General features: G+C 40.8%; 2 protein-coding genes across 2 annotated transcripts; both read right to left on the bottom strand.

Moving 5' to 3' along the window:
* Positions 1-1,219: 1,219 nt before the first annotated feature.
* Positions 1,220-5,027, bottom strand: LOC133463684 (G-protein coupled receptor 4-like). The gene is made up of 4 exons (XM_061745363.1): positions 4,945-5,027; positions 3,185-3,377; positions 1,985-2,172; positions 1,220-1,901 (listed from the first exon to the last, which is right to left on the bottom strand). Exons 2-4 carry the CDS (start codon positions 3,353-3,355, stop codon positions 1,322-1,324), a joined length of 939 nt encoding a protein of 312 aa, XP_061601347.1. The 5' UTR covers positions 3,356-3,377; positions 4,945-5,027; the 3' UTR covers positions 1,220-1,321.
* Positions 5,028-10,646: 5,619 nt separating this feature from the next.
* LOC133463565 (ovarian cancer G-protein coupled receptor 1-like) lies at positions 10,647-12,812 on the bottom strand. The gene is made up of 3 exons (XM_061745159.1): positions 12,615-12,812; positions 11,628-11,803; positions 10,647-11,542 (listed from the first exon to the last, which is right to left on the bottom strand). Exons 1-3 carry the CDS (start codon positions 12,810-12,812, stop codon positions 11,002-11,004), a joined length of 915 nt encoding a protein of 304 aa, XP_061601143.1. The 3' UTR covers positions 10,647-11,001.
* Positions 12,813-13,204: the final 392 nt, after the last annotated feature.

Genomic DNA, 13,204 nt, shown 5'->3' on the forward strand with positions numbered 1-13,204 from the left:
AGCGGAGAGCGGAGAGCGGAGAGCGGAGAGCGGAGAGCGGAGAGCGGGTGGCGGAGCGCTGCGGGCTGTAGAGCCCCGGCTACGCAGGCTACGGCGTAGCCTACGCCGTCTACGCCGTAGGCTACGCCGTCTACGCAGGAGCCTAATGCACTGGTAAGATGCGCACAACATTGATCATTTTTGCAGATCTCCCGTGCATCACAGAACTTTGATCCAGTTTGCCTGAACCGAGACGTCTTATGGGCTCCCTCGTCAGCCTCCACGGCCGGGAGAGAGCTGCTCAACTATGTTTTAGATACCTGTCCCAGTTAAACTAATGGGGCTTATCTTCCCAGAGCCACCGTCGTACGTCATCGCCCCCAGAATGCATTGCGCAGGTAAAACATGGCGCCTCCCGCAGGTCAAAATATGTAATAAACATTGTAGATTTTTAAAGCAATTAGATTATTTTATGTGTTTCTAACAACATATTTTAGTATAACAGAACAATTGTGGCTAATTAGGGACTACATGTCTTAATATGCAGGGTTCCCTTTAAGGGTTTTGTCAGGTGTTTGCAGGTGTTTGCCATGTGTCTTTTGGTTTGACCTCCAATGTTTCTTTATATTCTTTTAGTTAAAGTGTCTCTGACATGAAGAATGGATAGATTTGATCCAATTAGTTAAATGTTATTGAGAATCATGTTTTTGGTTATTGGAGAGATTTGTGGTCATTTAATATGTATTCAACATGCTTTAAAGAGTGAATTCATGATTTATTTGTCAAGATAATGTTATTTGTTCTTTCTTTATTTTATTTTATTTTATTTAACCATGGCAATCATGCTGAAACTTCACAAATCAACATTGAGCTCGTGAATTTAAATAAACTGGATAATTGATTGATTGCACTCCTGTTTCCTGGTGGTTGTGTGGCTCCAGTCAGAACATTCATTCACTACAAATGTTCTCTTCTGTTAGATTTATTGATAGTAGATATTGCTATTTGGTAAGTGTTTGCATCAATTTGTAATTTCGCCCTATGATAGGTGAAAGGGCACTTCAGGGGGCAGTCAGAATTTATCTGGGGCAAAAGTGCCTGTGGCCCCGCCCCTAGGACTGCCCCCAAATCTGACCAAGATAATGACCATAAGTGTTCTGAACTTAGTGAAATACATTTTTAAAGAAAGAATGATAAAAACAAACATAACAAAACACAATAAGAACAAAACATGTAAATTAGTTTAATATGTGGGAGTGAATCAGACCAATTGTAGCATACACAGTTTTAATCACATTGTGGACAGTATTTATCCTGCATAATCCTGCTCTTTTCTTTTAGCCTACACTTCCCCATCTGTTTTTTCTACTTCCCCTCCTTCTGCCTCCGCAGACCCGACTGTGGCAACATTTTCCTCATTTGCTGTTAATATGTTAATATTATCATCCTCCATTTTGCTAGGACACAAAGAGGCCAAAAGCCTGTCTACATTCCCTTTCCTCATGAAAATGTAGATAAACAGGTCTGCCAGAGGACTGAAGTGAACAGGAATGATTGTCAGAAGTTCAAAGGTGAGACGATGTCTGTATCTTACTTCCAGGGAAAAAACAACACGTGGCAGGTACAGCAACGTGTAAATAAGCAGCACCAGGACCTGAATGGCCAGAATTCGTCGTTTCTCATCAGAAGAGACACCGTTGTTTGTAGAGAGGGCTTTGACCGTCCCAACCAAAAAGAAAATGAACAGCGGGAACGGAAGGAGGAGGAATACAGCGATGACGATTTCTGCTGTGTCATTGTAAACAATCAAAAAGATAGGGAGGTAAAGAAAAGGCAAGATCCACATCACAACACAGACCACCACGGATGTCTTGATGCTTCGTCTGCATCGGTACCACACTGGCCAGACGACGGCCAAATACCTGTAAAGCAGGATAAAGAGTCGTCATTCACAGTGGTTTCACAAAGAAGGAGCTACACACCAAGTGGATGGATGGAAAGTCACCTTTCAAAACAGACAACGACCATGAAGGAAACGCTGACCATCACACCGAGATGATGAATGTAAAAGAATGCATGACAGACTCTCCAATCACTGAACTCTTGGACCAAAATGATCATGGAGCAGACCTGAACTAAATCTGTTATGAGAAGGTTGATGACGTAGATCGGAGCGACGTGATCCCTACGCACCTGTAGAAAAAAGTCAAAATGATCTGAATATTACTTATTCCTTTTTTCAAATACGTCATCAACATTCAATATACAAAAAAAACTGAATTAATTCATGGTTTTAAATAGAATTTGGGGGATCAAGTTACGGCTGGGTGATATATCGAGATTTTAATATATATCGATATATTTTCAAACGCGATATGGTACGAGACAACATCGTTTATATCGATTTAAAAAAATAAATAAAAAATTAATGATTTTGATATAGCTTATTTTGTGACGAATTGACTTGAATGTTTTATTTGAGATTTGCACAAATGTTTTGTTATTTGCACAACTGTCAACCTCAGTGGAAAAGTCTGCCTGTTACTGTCTACATTGTATTAATTGCACAGTGTATTTTAATGTAATTGTTATGCAGGAAAGGGATATTTGTTTTATTTTATTCAAGAAGCATTTTTATTCTATATATGTAGGCAGTTTATTTTTATTTCATTTGTTTTATACATTTTGATATTGTGCAGACCTCTGTTAATAAAGGAACCTGTGTGACATTTGGCACGAGGCTTTGTATTAAAACTGACTGTTTTTTTAAGGGTTTGCCTCAGAAAAAAATGAAGCTAACAGAGATGCTAACAGAGATGCTAACAGAGATGCTATGCTATAATGCTTTGGGGGAAACCCCAATTATGGCACAGAAAAAATATCGATATATATCGAGTATCACCATTCAGCTAGAAAATATCGAGATATGACTTTTGGTCCATATCGCCCAGCCCTAGATCAAGTACAGAAAAAATGGAATTAGCGTATTTCAACGCTTGGCCAGAGTCAGCCACCAATTTTTCTGGATGATAAATCATCTTAGCACAGTGTTCCTTAAGACATATCAACTGAATGAAACGGCGAACGTGTCAGTCTGATGGGAAATTATTTTTTTCATTTTGTATACCCAGTCCAGTCCTGTTCAGGGTCATGGTAACAAAGAAACAGTGTGCTCAATAAATAAATGTAGTCATACTGTACATACCAGAGAATAAATGGCGAAGATGGCTGCAAGGGTCAAGGGGAGGCCAATGCTACTGACGACCAACGTCAGCACATAGAATGTGTATGCACCGTTGCCCCAGTAGCATCCATGATGGGGGATATCATGAATGTTGTTCTCTATATTATAATCATAGTCGTAGTCAGTGGTCATCCTTCAGCCTCAAACTCTTGTCCTGAGGGAGAGCAACAATATCATTTTTAGAAGTAAGTTTGAACAGTAGAGACTGACTATACTAATTGGGGAAGTGGTAGCCTAGTAGTTACAGGAGAGCTTGGCAACTGAGGGTTATGGGTTATTATGAATCACTCTGGGCCCCTGAGAAAAGCTCTAAACCGTATCTGCTCCCTGGGTGCTGGAAAAATGGCAAAATGGCAGCTCACTGCTCCTAGTTGGACTGGTGAGGGCTCAAAAACAGAGGATTCATTTCAGTGGATTGTGTGAGATGTGTTGGAAATGGTTGGCATGGACCCAGAGGCAGGAGAGCAGGAGGCAGGAGTTTCAAAAAGGCTGATTTATTTAATCAAACAAACAAAAAGCACTGCCGAGCAGGCAGACAGGCAGAAAGGCACACAAAAAGAGGAAAACAAAGTTGGCAGGCGTATTAATACGTAAACCATGAGCTTCTCAAACGTCAAGGGTCCACTGGGTTAACTCTCTCACGGTATAATCTATGTTGTATGAGAATCATGAAAATAAGTCAAAAAGGGTTGTGAGGTCTTATAAAATGTATCCTCTAGCCTCTAATTGAAAATCTTATCTTCTCGTCTGGCCAGAAGCAAGGAGAAAGAGAACAACCTGAACTCTGAGTGCAATGCAAACGCAGAGTGGACAAATCCTGAGAGGAAGAAGCCAGAGTTTCTATTTTTAAGTTGGGGGTTTAGAGTTTCTTTGGTCAACTCGGAGTTTGATTACTGTGAGCGATCATTATCCAGATCCTCCATGCCAACATCAGATGAACGGAACTGCTCCACTGTCAGAGCTGTTATTGCAATAATACAGTGAATCTGACAACAAAGTATATTTTGATCAAAAATGAAACAATATTATGATATTTTAAGTTGAGTCATATTTTCCATATTGTCTATGTTCAATATGGGAATTTTCTTACATTTAGTAAAATTAATCATCTTTGGCTCAAGCTTCACGGCCACATTTATTTCTAATTGAAGAGACAACAAAAACTCCAAATGAAGTAAACTGGTTCACTTCAGCATTCTTAACACCAAGAGTCCAAAGTTGTGATTTGTATATTGATTTAATGGATCTTTTGTCTATTCATATACGTACATGTGTCATTGTAGATTATTTATTTGTTGTAACAAGGCTTGGCAATTTTTTTTATGGCTGCAACCCAGATACTCAGCTCTGCTGCTCTTCCCACAAATGCTATTCCTTACATATGTGGCAGCATTTAAAAAGGAAAAATAAACAGGCTTTCCAACCGTATTAGATTTATTGCCAAGAAGCATTGTTTAAGCATTACTTGCTGTAAAGCCTTTTGGCACACCGAAAGGCTGTTGTAAAGTGCTATATAAATAAAGTACATTACATTGTTACAACAAAGAAATAACCTACCAAATACAAATTTAGTTACTTTTTTGCTAGTTTATATATATCTACGAAAGTATTTATGTATATGTATGTATGTATGTATGTATGTATATATATATATATATATATGTGTGTGTGTGTGTGTGTGTGTGTGTGTGTGTGTGTGTGTGTATTATATAAAAATTTACCTTTTGCGAGTTAAAAAATAGTTCTTCAGATCCTTCCTTATAGCATCTCAATGTGATACTTTGTCCTCCTCATTCAAATAGTCTCAATATTGTGACACAGTTTTTGACAATTCCCTTCCACTTCCTTCAGGAAGTAAAAGCACACAAATGCAGACATTGTTGTGTAATATTCATCTGCAAGAAATGTGCAGTCAGCAGAACAGAAAAAAGAAGATAAAATAAACAAAAGACAGAGAAGAAAAAACCTCTATCTTATTCACTTTTCATTTGTTGATAGGATAGTTTTAGGGTACAAACGTGGTGGTGGGGCAGAAGCTGTATGTTGTATGATAGGAGCTGTGTGCAGCTCTGATGTTTGCATAAAGCATATTGAATGTTTTTGTTTTCTCTGGTGCAACACTTGACAAACTGTTGAAATACTGAAAATGTGGCATTCAATCCACCCTAATCCAACTTACTGTGATCTAATGGCGTGAAAATGGTGCATAGGTCACAGGTCGGGCTGTATTGTCAGTGTTTTTGCTTGTGTTTGTGTACTTGCAGGAGTGCACCGGAGGGCTCGGGGGAGGTTGCGATCTCAGGAGTGATCACACCCACACGCACTTGCAGCAGGTTGATAGTCAGTACCAGGGTAAAAGCCCTGTTCCTCAGCACGGTGGCACAGCTAGAAAGTCCTGGGTTGAATTCCCGCCGGGGAGCTGAAGTCATGGGGGAACTTAACATGCACGCTGTGGGTGCTGAGTGCATGTTAAGTTCCCCCATGACTTCATGGGGTTAGCAAAACAGAATTGAGGAGCTGCCACTTCTTTTTGTTCACTTTTCTTCTTTATATCCATAAATGAATACCTTTCTAAAAAACTGTACATTAGAATAACTAAAAACTTGAGTTAAAAGAGTGCGGAAATTTAAAAGCTGGATTCATAACAGACACCACAGCGTTGCAGGCAATGGCACCATGTAAAATCCTCCATCCTCCAGGCCTTTTGCCAACCCCAACCCCACCAGGGTGTGGGTGCTGAAGTCATGGGGCCCACAGCGTCCCCGACGGTAATTGAACCCAGGACCTACTTGCTGTGAGACGGCTGCACTACCAGCTGCCCCCTGTCTTTTTAGTGTTTTATGTTTTTTTAATGTTGCTTTGGAGGGTCACCGTTGTCACCCTCTCCAGCAATGGGCCAGATGCTTCTCCCAGCTGGGGGCTCAGTTCTGGAAATGGGTCCCCTTGTACGGGCTCCGTCCCTCTGGCGTATTTTTTAAGGAGGACCTTATTTTTGTCTTCTAGTCTCTTTCTCCATAGTTGAAGGGCCTTCTGTATGAGCCTGGTAGATCGGACCCCCAGATGTGTGGCTAAGGCCTCTGCTCCTTTTAGATCTGGTTCTGCTGAGTTCACCACGTGCCTCAGCTGCAGCGTCCTGGAGCGGAGCCGTGCTGCCGTCAGGCCCGGCATGGCCTCCAAGGAGATGTCCAGTCTGGCACTATGAATCCAAGGTTGGTGTAAAAGCCAGAACAGAGAGTTAGAGCTCCCACCTGAACAGCTTTTAAAAAGGCCCTATGCTTTAAAAACAATTTCATAAAATGGAGGAACCCCATTAAACGTTATAAATTTAAGATCAGTTAAAAACAGAGCAGCATCCAGTCCCAAATTACTCACTTGTCTGAACATGCAGCTGGCCACGTCTCTCCACATAAGATCTGTCGGACCTGTTAAAAACCTTTGAATAAATTGAACTCTAAGTGTGGCAGTTCTACTGGTCAAGTGGATGAGGCCCTGTCCCCGCAAGCCAGGCCTGGAGAAAAATTTGATATTTAATGGTTTGCATTAATGGGCATGGCAAAATGGCTCAACAGCGCCCCCTGGAAAAGTTTGTGCCTCAAGCCCCACAATACGGTTTGACGTACATGCACGGAAATCGGTACACACCTGTATCATGTCGCAACTTAAAGAAAAGTCTCTTGGCGCCATGGCCGAAACCGAACAGGAAGTCTGCAATTTTGAGACGCCAAAAAGCGCGCCCCCCCTTCATCTGATTGGTCCATATTTGATAGTTCCTACTTTCTGCCATAACTTTTGAATGGTTTGATATAAAGAGTCGTGGGTGGTGTCATTGCACTCGGTTTTGAGTCTTTGAACATAATTGGTGCAAATTAGCCCCGCCCCTTCTTTTGATTGGTCGATATTTGATAGTCCCTATTCTCTGCCATAACTTTTGACTGGGTTGTGATAAAGACATGTGGGTGGTGTCATCGGACTCGGTTTTGAGTCCTTCACCTTAATTGGTGCAAATAAGCCCCGCCCCTTCTTCTGATTGGTCGATATGTGATAGTTCCTATTTTCTGTAATAACTTTTGAATGGTTTGACATAAAGACTAGTGGGTTGTGTCATTGGACTCGGTTTTGAGTACTTGACCTTCATTGGTCTGAATTAGCCCCGCCCCTTCTTCTGATTGGTCGATATGTGATAGTTCCGATTTTCTGCAATAACTTTTGAATGGTTTGACATAAAGAGTCGTGGGTGGTGTCATCGGACTCAGTTTTAAGTCCTTGAACATAATTGGTGCAAATTAGCCCCGCCCCTTCTTCTTATTGGTCGATATCTGATAGTTCCTACTTTCTGCCATAACTTTTGAATGGTTTGATATAGAGAGTCGTGGGTGGTGTCATCCACTAAATGTCCAGGCCTGAAGAATCTACATCAAGTCATACAAGCTTCCACTGCAGCCTGAACGTGCACAAGGGTGCGAGGGCCCGTTCATCGCTGCTTGCAGCTTTAATTTTATTTTGCTTCTGCAACCAGCAAATGTAACAAATATGTGCAAAATAAACACAAACAACTTCTCTCATTGAAATTAATCAGAATTTATTTACACAAGTGTTAAAAGATAGTGAAACAACACTTGGGATAAATTCCAATACCTAAACTACACATAAACAACAACTAACTAAACATTAAACACAAACATCAGATTATATACGTGTGTGCACCTCTGTGAAACTAACTCCACATGTGCGCTCTGGTCATTCGACTGGGAAATGAGGAAGGGCTTTGTTTTCTGTTGTGGAAGAGCATGTCATCAAGATCCAGCAACGTAGATGCAACAGTAGACAAACGATAAAATAAACAAACACACTTAAACTAATAAACACAGTTGTGACGGGATCAGAGGTCCGGATCACAATGTAAAACTAAATAAGGCTATGTACACACGTAGCCGGGTATTTTTAAAACCGAATATTTCCCCCCTCCGTTTATAAAATAATTTGTATCCACATTATATCGTTTAAAAAAAAAAAAACCTTTCACACATAACCGAAAATCTGCGTTTTCGACCACATTCATAAGCATTCCAAACCTGTAGATCATCTGTTCCTCCGGCCTCCGCGGCACAGCTTCCCCGGGAACCGCGTCTCCTTCTCGGTAACAAGCCCGAGTCCCCCCGTGTCCCGCCACGGAGCTGCCGCGTTAAATCGACGCAGCCCTACGCCGTAGGGTACGCCGTAGGATACGCCGTAGGGTTGCGCGTCGTTGCGTACCCTACGGCGTAGGCTCTGTGTTGGTGTAACGCAGTAAACGGCTCTCAAGAGCAGAGACCATTTATTTAATAAACAGCTTGGAGAACAGATGGTGGATCATTTGTAGTTCTGTTGTAAACAAAGGTCGCACGTTAGACCTCAGAGCAGATTTGTTGTTGTTTTGGACCATAATGTGACGTTCGAAAATGCAAAACTCCGGTTGTCTCCGTCTACACCAGGTCTACACGCATCTACATAAACGGAGTTTTCAAAAATCTTCACTTTGCCCGGATTTTTTTTAAACATTCGTTTATTTGCGTTTTCATGTGGATGACAGGTCCAAACGTAGGAAAATGTCTTTGGTTTAGCAGATACCCGGCTACGTGTGTACGGGGCCTTAGTTAAATGAGGCTATGTTTTTCTACCCAGACACAAAACAGCATCTTACGTGGATCTTTGTAGTTGAAGAAAAAGGTGGTTCTGCAGGTGGTCATGGTGAACAGCGTCTCTCTCTCTCTCCTGCTGAGTAGAACGGATACAAGGGGAGAGCCTGCTCTTTATAGCGACCTGCAATTTGGGGTCCATGCCCAATGAGGCTGCTGTTTCTTATCACCTAGGGCCGTTAATGCAAAACCTGCTGGGTCTTTAAGTCAATATGGAGGTTCCTTTGTTTCAAACCATGCGGTCAACGTTAGGAAAATCAAGGCTCCGAGCTAGGCCTCAGAATTCTAATTAATGAAAAAAACTAATGTACACCCATCCATTTTCTATACCCACTTTATCCTTTGCAGTGTCACGAGGGTCTGCTGGAGTCTATCCCAGCTCATTATAGGCAAAAGGCAGGGACTCACCCTGGACAGCTCACCAGTCCATCACAGGGCCGTACATAGAGAAGACAACCATGCACACTCACACCTACAGGCACAGGGAGAACATGCAAACTCCACACAGAAAGACCCCTGCCGTGCCAGGGAGTTGAACCGGGAACCTTCTTGCTGTGAATAAACAGTGCTAAACACTAACCCTGCGTTCACAGTGAAAGCGTCACGGGCGTCATAGGCAGCCGGCTGCCATTCATTGTCTATGAAAACGCGCGTCGAGAAGCGGCTGGAGCGGCGGGAGCAGCGTGTCAATTTGAAGTTGAAAAATCAGAACTTTATGCAAATGAACAGCATCGACGCTGAGGCGTCGTCCAATCACAGACCGGGATTCCCGAAGCGAGAACCCTCAATGCAGATTGTACTTTCATGTACACACAAACGTACACTCATTCACATGCACACATGAACAGAGCTGTGCACTAACAAACTTATTTTATCAGAAATTTATATATTTCATCCAGCAAACTGACATTTTTGCTGAGCATCAAACTCACTCTTATCTACGCGGAAATAACGCTAAAATATAAAGAAGGTGTCCCAAAGTGTGATTTATGGTGAAATAGGAAACTGAAGATGTGCAGCTATATGAGTAGGCTATATACACTGTTCCCTCCACTTCTGCAGCTTTAGCCCCGCCCACTGCAGCCGTCGACAGTACATGAAGCTTTCAGTGTGAACGCACCAAGCAGCGAGATGCTGGCGTCAGGAGATTTTTGACGCTTTCAGTGTGAACGCAGAGTAAGCCACCGTGCTGCCCCAACAATTGTACAATATATGATAAAACTAGAAGTTAAATCTTTTTTTTTCTCTTTTAAAATACTCAGAGGTAGAGCCGCCTGGGAGATTTGCGAGGCCCTGTGCGAAATGGCCGGGGGGGCCCTCGCGCGCTCGCTATGCTCATGCGCGCAACTTTTTGGGGGTTTTTCGGGTCGGATCGGGTGTCTATATGCGCAATTTTAACTCTCCAATTATCAAAATACTGGATACCTTCCCCTGCCTCATCATCATCTACTGCCTCGACACGGGGCCCCACAGCTGCTTGAGACCCGGTCGGATCGGTGATTTTTGTAACAAATTTATCAAACAAGCCTTTCAGAGAGGCATTCAACTCTTCCATTTTCTTCATTTTTTTTCTTTTTTCATTCCCTGATGGAAATTTCCTGAATCTGTCTCGTTCTCTCGACATTGTGATACAGTTTGTTCCAACTCCACCGTCTGGATCAGAGCAGCTTGTGTCTGCGCTTGGTCTGATCAGTTGTATTGAACAACAGACACGCGCATCATTGCACATATATTTATTGATATGCACAGACTAGTACACATTTATGCAATGGAATGTGACTGTTGATATTTATAAGGGAAAAAACGAAAAAAAAAAAGAAATTTTGGAAGAAAAAAAAAACGGCCCATAGCGCGAGGCCCCGTGCGGTCGCACGGTTCGCACACCTCTTGCGGCGGCCCTGCTCAGAGGTACCAGCAACAACAGGCCAGAAGCCTATAGAGTTAATTTTCTCATCATTGTTTAAAGCTTTTTTTCCTTTACTATATATGAGAAGGATAAGAGCGAGATTATTGAAAAATAATCTCTTAATTTTTTAAGGGAGATAACATGCAGTTTTCGCTGAATGTTTGCTCTGAATATTGGAAAACATCCAAAACGAAAACCTATAAGGGGTCTCTACATGAACCCGACATATTGTCCATATGCATGCTGCTCGTTGGCTGAATGCTGCTTATTTTACAACAACACAGTGAGGCCAAAAGCCTGTCTATGGTACCTTTCCTAATGAATATGTACATACTCAAATCTGCAAGAGGACTGATGTTTAGCAAAAGAACAGCTACATTGACAAAAACAGGGTTTATTGATTGTTCTATGAGTAACCAGACAATGCTGGGTAGAAACAGCAGCATGTAAATAAGCAGCACCACAATCAGAATGGCCACAATTCGTCTTTTCTCATCAGTGGGGACACTGCGGGCTGCAGACAGGGCCCTTAGGCTCCCAACCAGGAAGAATATGAACAGAGGGAGGGGGAGGAGGAGGTAAACAGCCACAATGATTTCTACAATACGAGGGTCAGCACTCAAATTATTAGGGATGACATAAAGAAGAGGAAGGATCCAGACTACAACACAGACCACCAGAGTTATCTTGATGTTCCGTCTGAATCTGTACCACACTGGCTGCGCGATGACCAGATATCTTTAATAAAAGGCAGGAAAGGGAAATCAGTCTTTTAACAGCATCACATTGATTAGTAAAATGATTGGAGTTAACAGACGCATACCTTTCCAGGGAGACACACACCATGAATCCAACGCTGACCAGAACACAGAAATGGTAGATAGAAGAGACAATACGATGAGTCACGCCTGCCAGCCAAAGGGTCAAGTTGCACAGCTGAATCAGATCCGAAACAAGAAGGTTGATGATGTAAACTGGAGTTGCATGCTGAGTTCTAATCTGGAGGAAAACATTGATGAAAGTAAATAAACCACTGGAGCTGGGTGTGTGGGAAAATATTAGTAAAATTAAATTGACCACTTGTCAACAAACCTTTTTTCTCCATCAATATGGTGGAAGACGTTTCTCCAAAAAAATCATATATTCCTCTCAAATTCTGATATTCCAACAGTTATATACTGTATATGTATATATATATATATATATATATATATATATATATATATATATATATATATATATATATATATATATATATATATATATATATATATATATATATGTATATATATATATATATATATATATATATATATACTGTATATATATATATATATATATATATATATATATATATATATATATATATATATATATGTATATATATATATATATATATATATATATATATATATATATATATATATATATATATATATATATATATATATATATATATGTATATATATATATATAGGCTCTCTTTTCTGTCTAATAATATCTAAACCAAAATGCAGAAGGAGTGTGTTATATTCTAAGTACAGGTCAGTAGCAGCTAGGAAACCATGACTGATGACTCCATGAAAAAACTAAAATCCAAAACAGTTATTTTAAGTTATTGCAGCTAAAGATGTTTTTAAAAGCTCGATTTATGGGCGTACTTTGATTATCACACATTTCTTCTGCATTTTGGCACATTGTTCTTATCTAAATTTTGACAGTGTAATATTGAATTATGTCCTGATGCCATAGGGTATACTTTATATTTTACATAACTGTGCTACAGCTAAGTAAATCATATTATACGTACAAGAGAATGAACTCCAACAATGGCGATGAGAGTCAAGGGAAGTCCAAAGGAAATGATGAGCCATCCCACCACTGGGTATAGGTCCAACCCGACAGCAGTGCTGTTGTTATCAGCACTCGCATAATGACTGTTGTTGTCGTAGATGGTGTTGCTGGGATTGTATCTATTATCCCTTGAGGTACTGTTGATGTCTTTCATTTCTCTGTGTGAAAATATGTTTTTGTTTTGTCAGGTTGTAGTAAAGTAGTAAATGCATAAAATTCCTTACGTATGTGAGATACATGAGTCTCTGGAACTGTTGATCATCTTTTACACTGCAATAATCCAGTCAGTCCTGCGTACTTCCATCCCTGTTCTGGTGCAGGTATACATGCCACCACACAGGACAGGAACACACTGCAACAAGTAATTATGTGCACTGACCTACCATCCATCCAGAAACTGAACCGGTCCAGGGTCAAGAACATTTAAAAAAATTGTATATATGTTATTTTATTTAGAGCTGTCATTTTTCTACCTCATACTGCTGCACCTTCCAGTTCTTTAATTGTATATATGTCAATAAGTGCCACATTTTTTGCTATTGCTAT

This window comes from Cololabis saira, chromosome 17 (genome assembly GCF_033807715.1).
Source record: "Cololabis saira isolate AMF1-May2022 chromosome 17, fColSai1.1, whole genome shotgun sequence".
Classification (NCBI taxonomy): domain Eukaryota; kingdom Metazoa; phylum Chordata; class Actinopteri; order Beloniformes; family Belonidae; genus Cololabis; species Cololabis saira.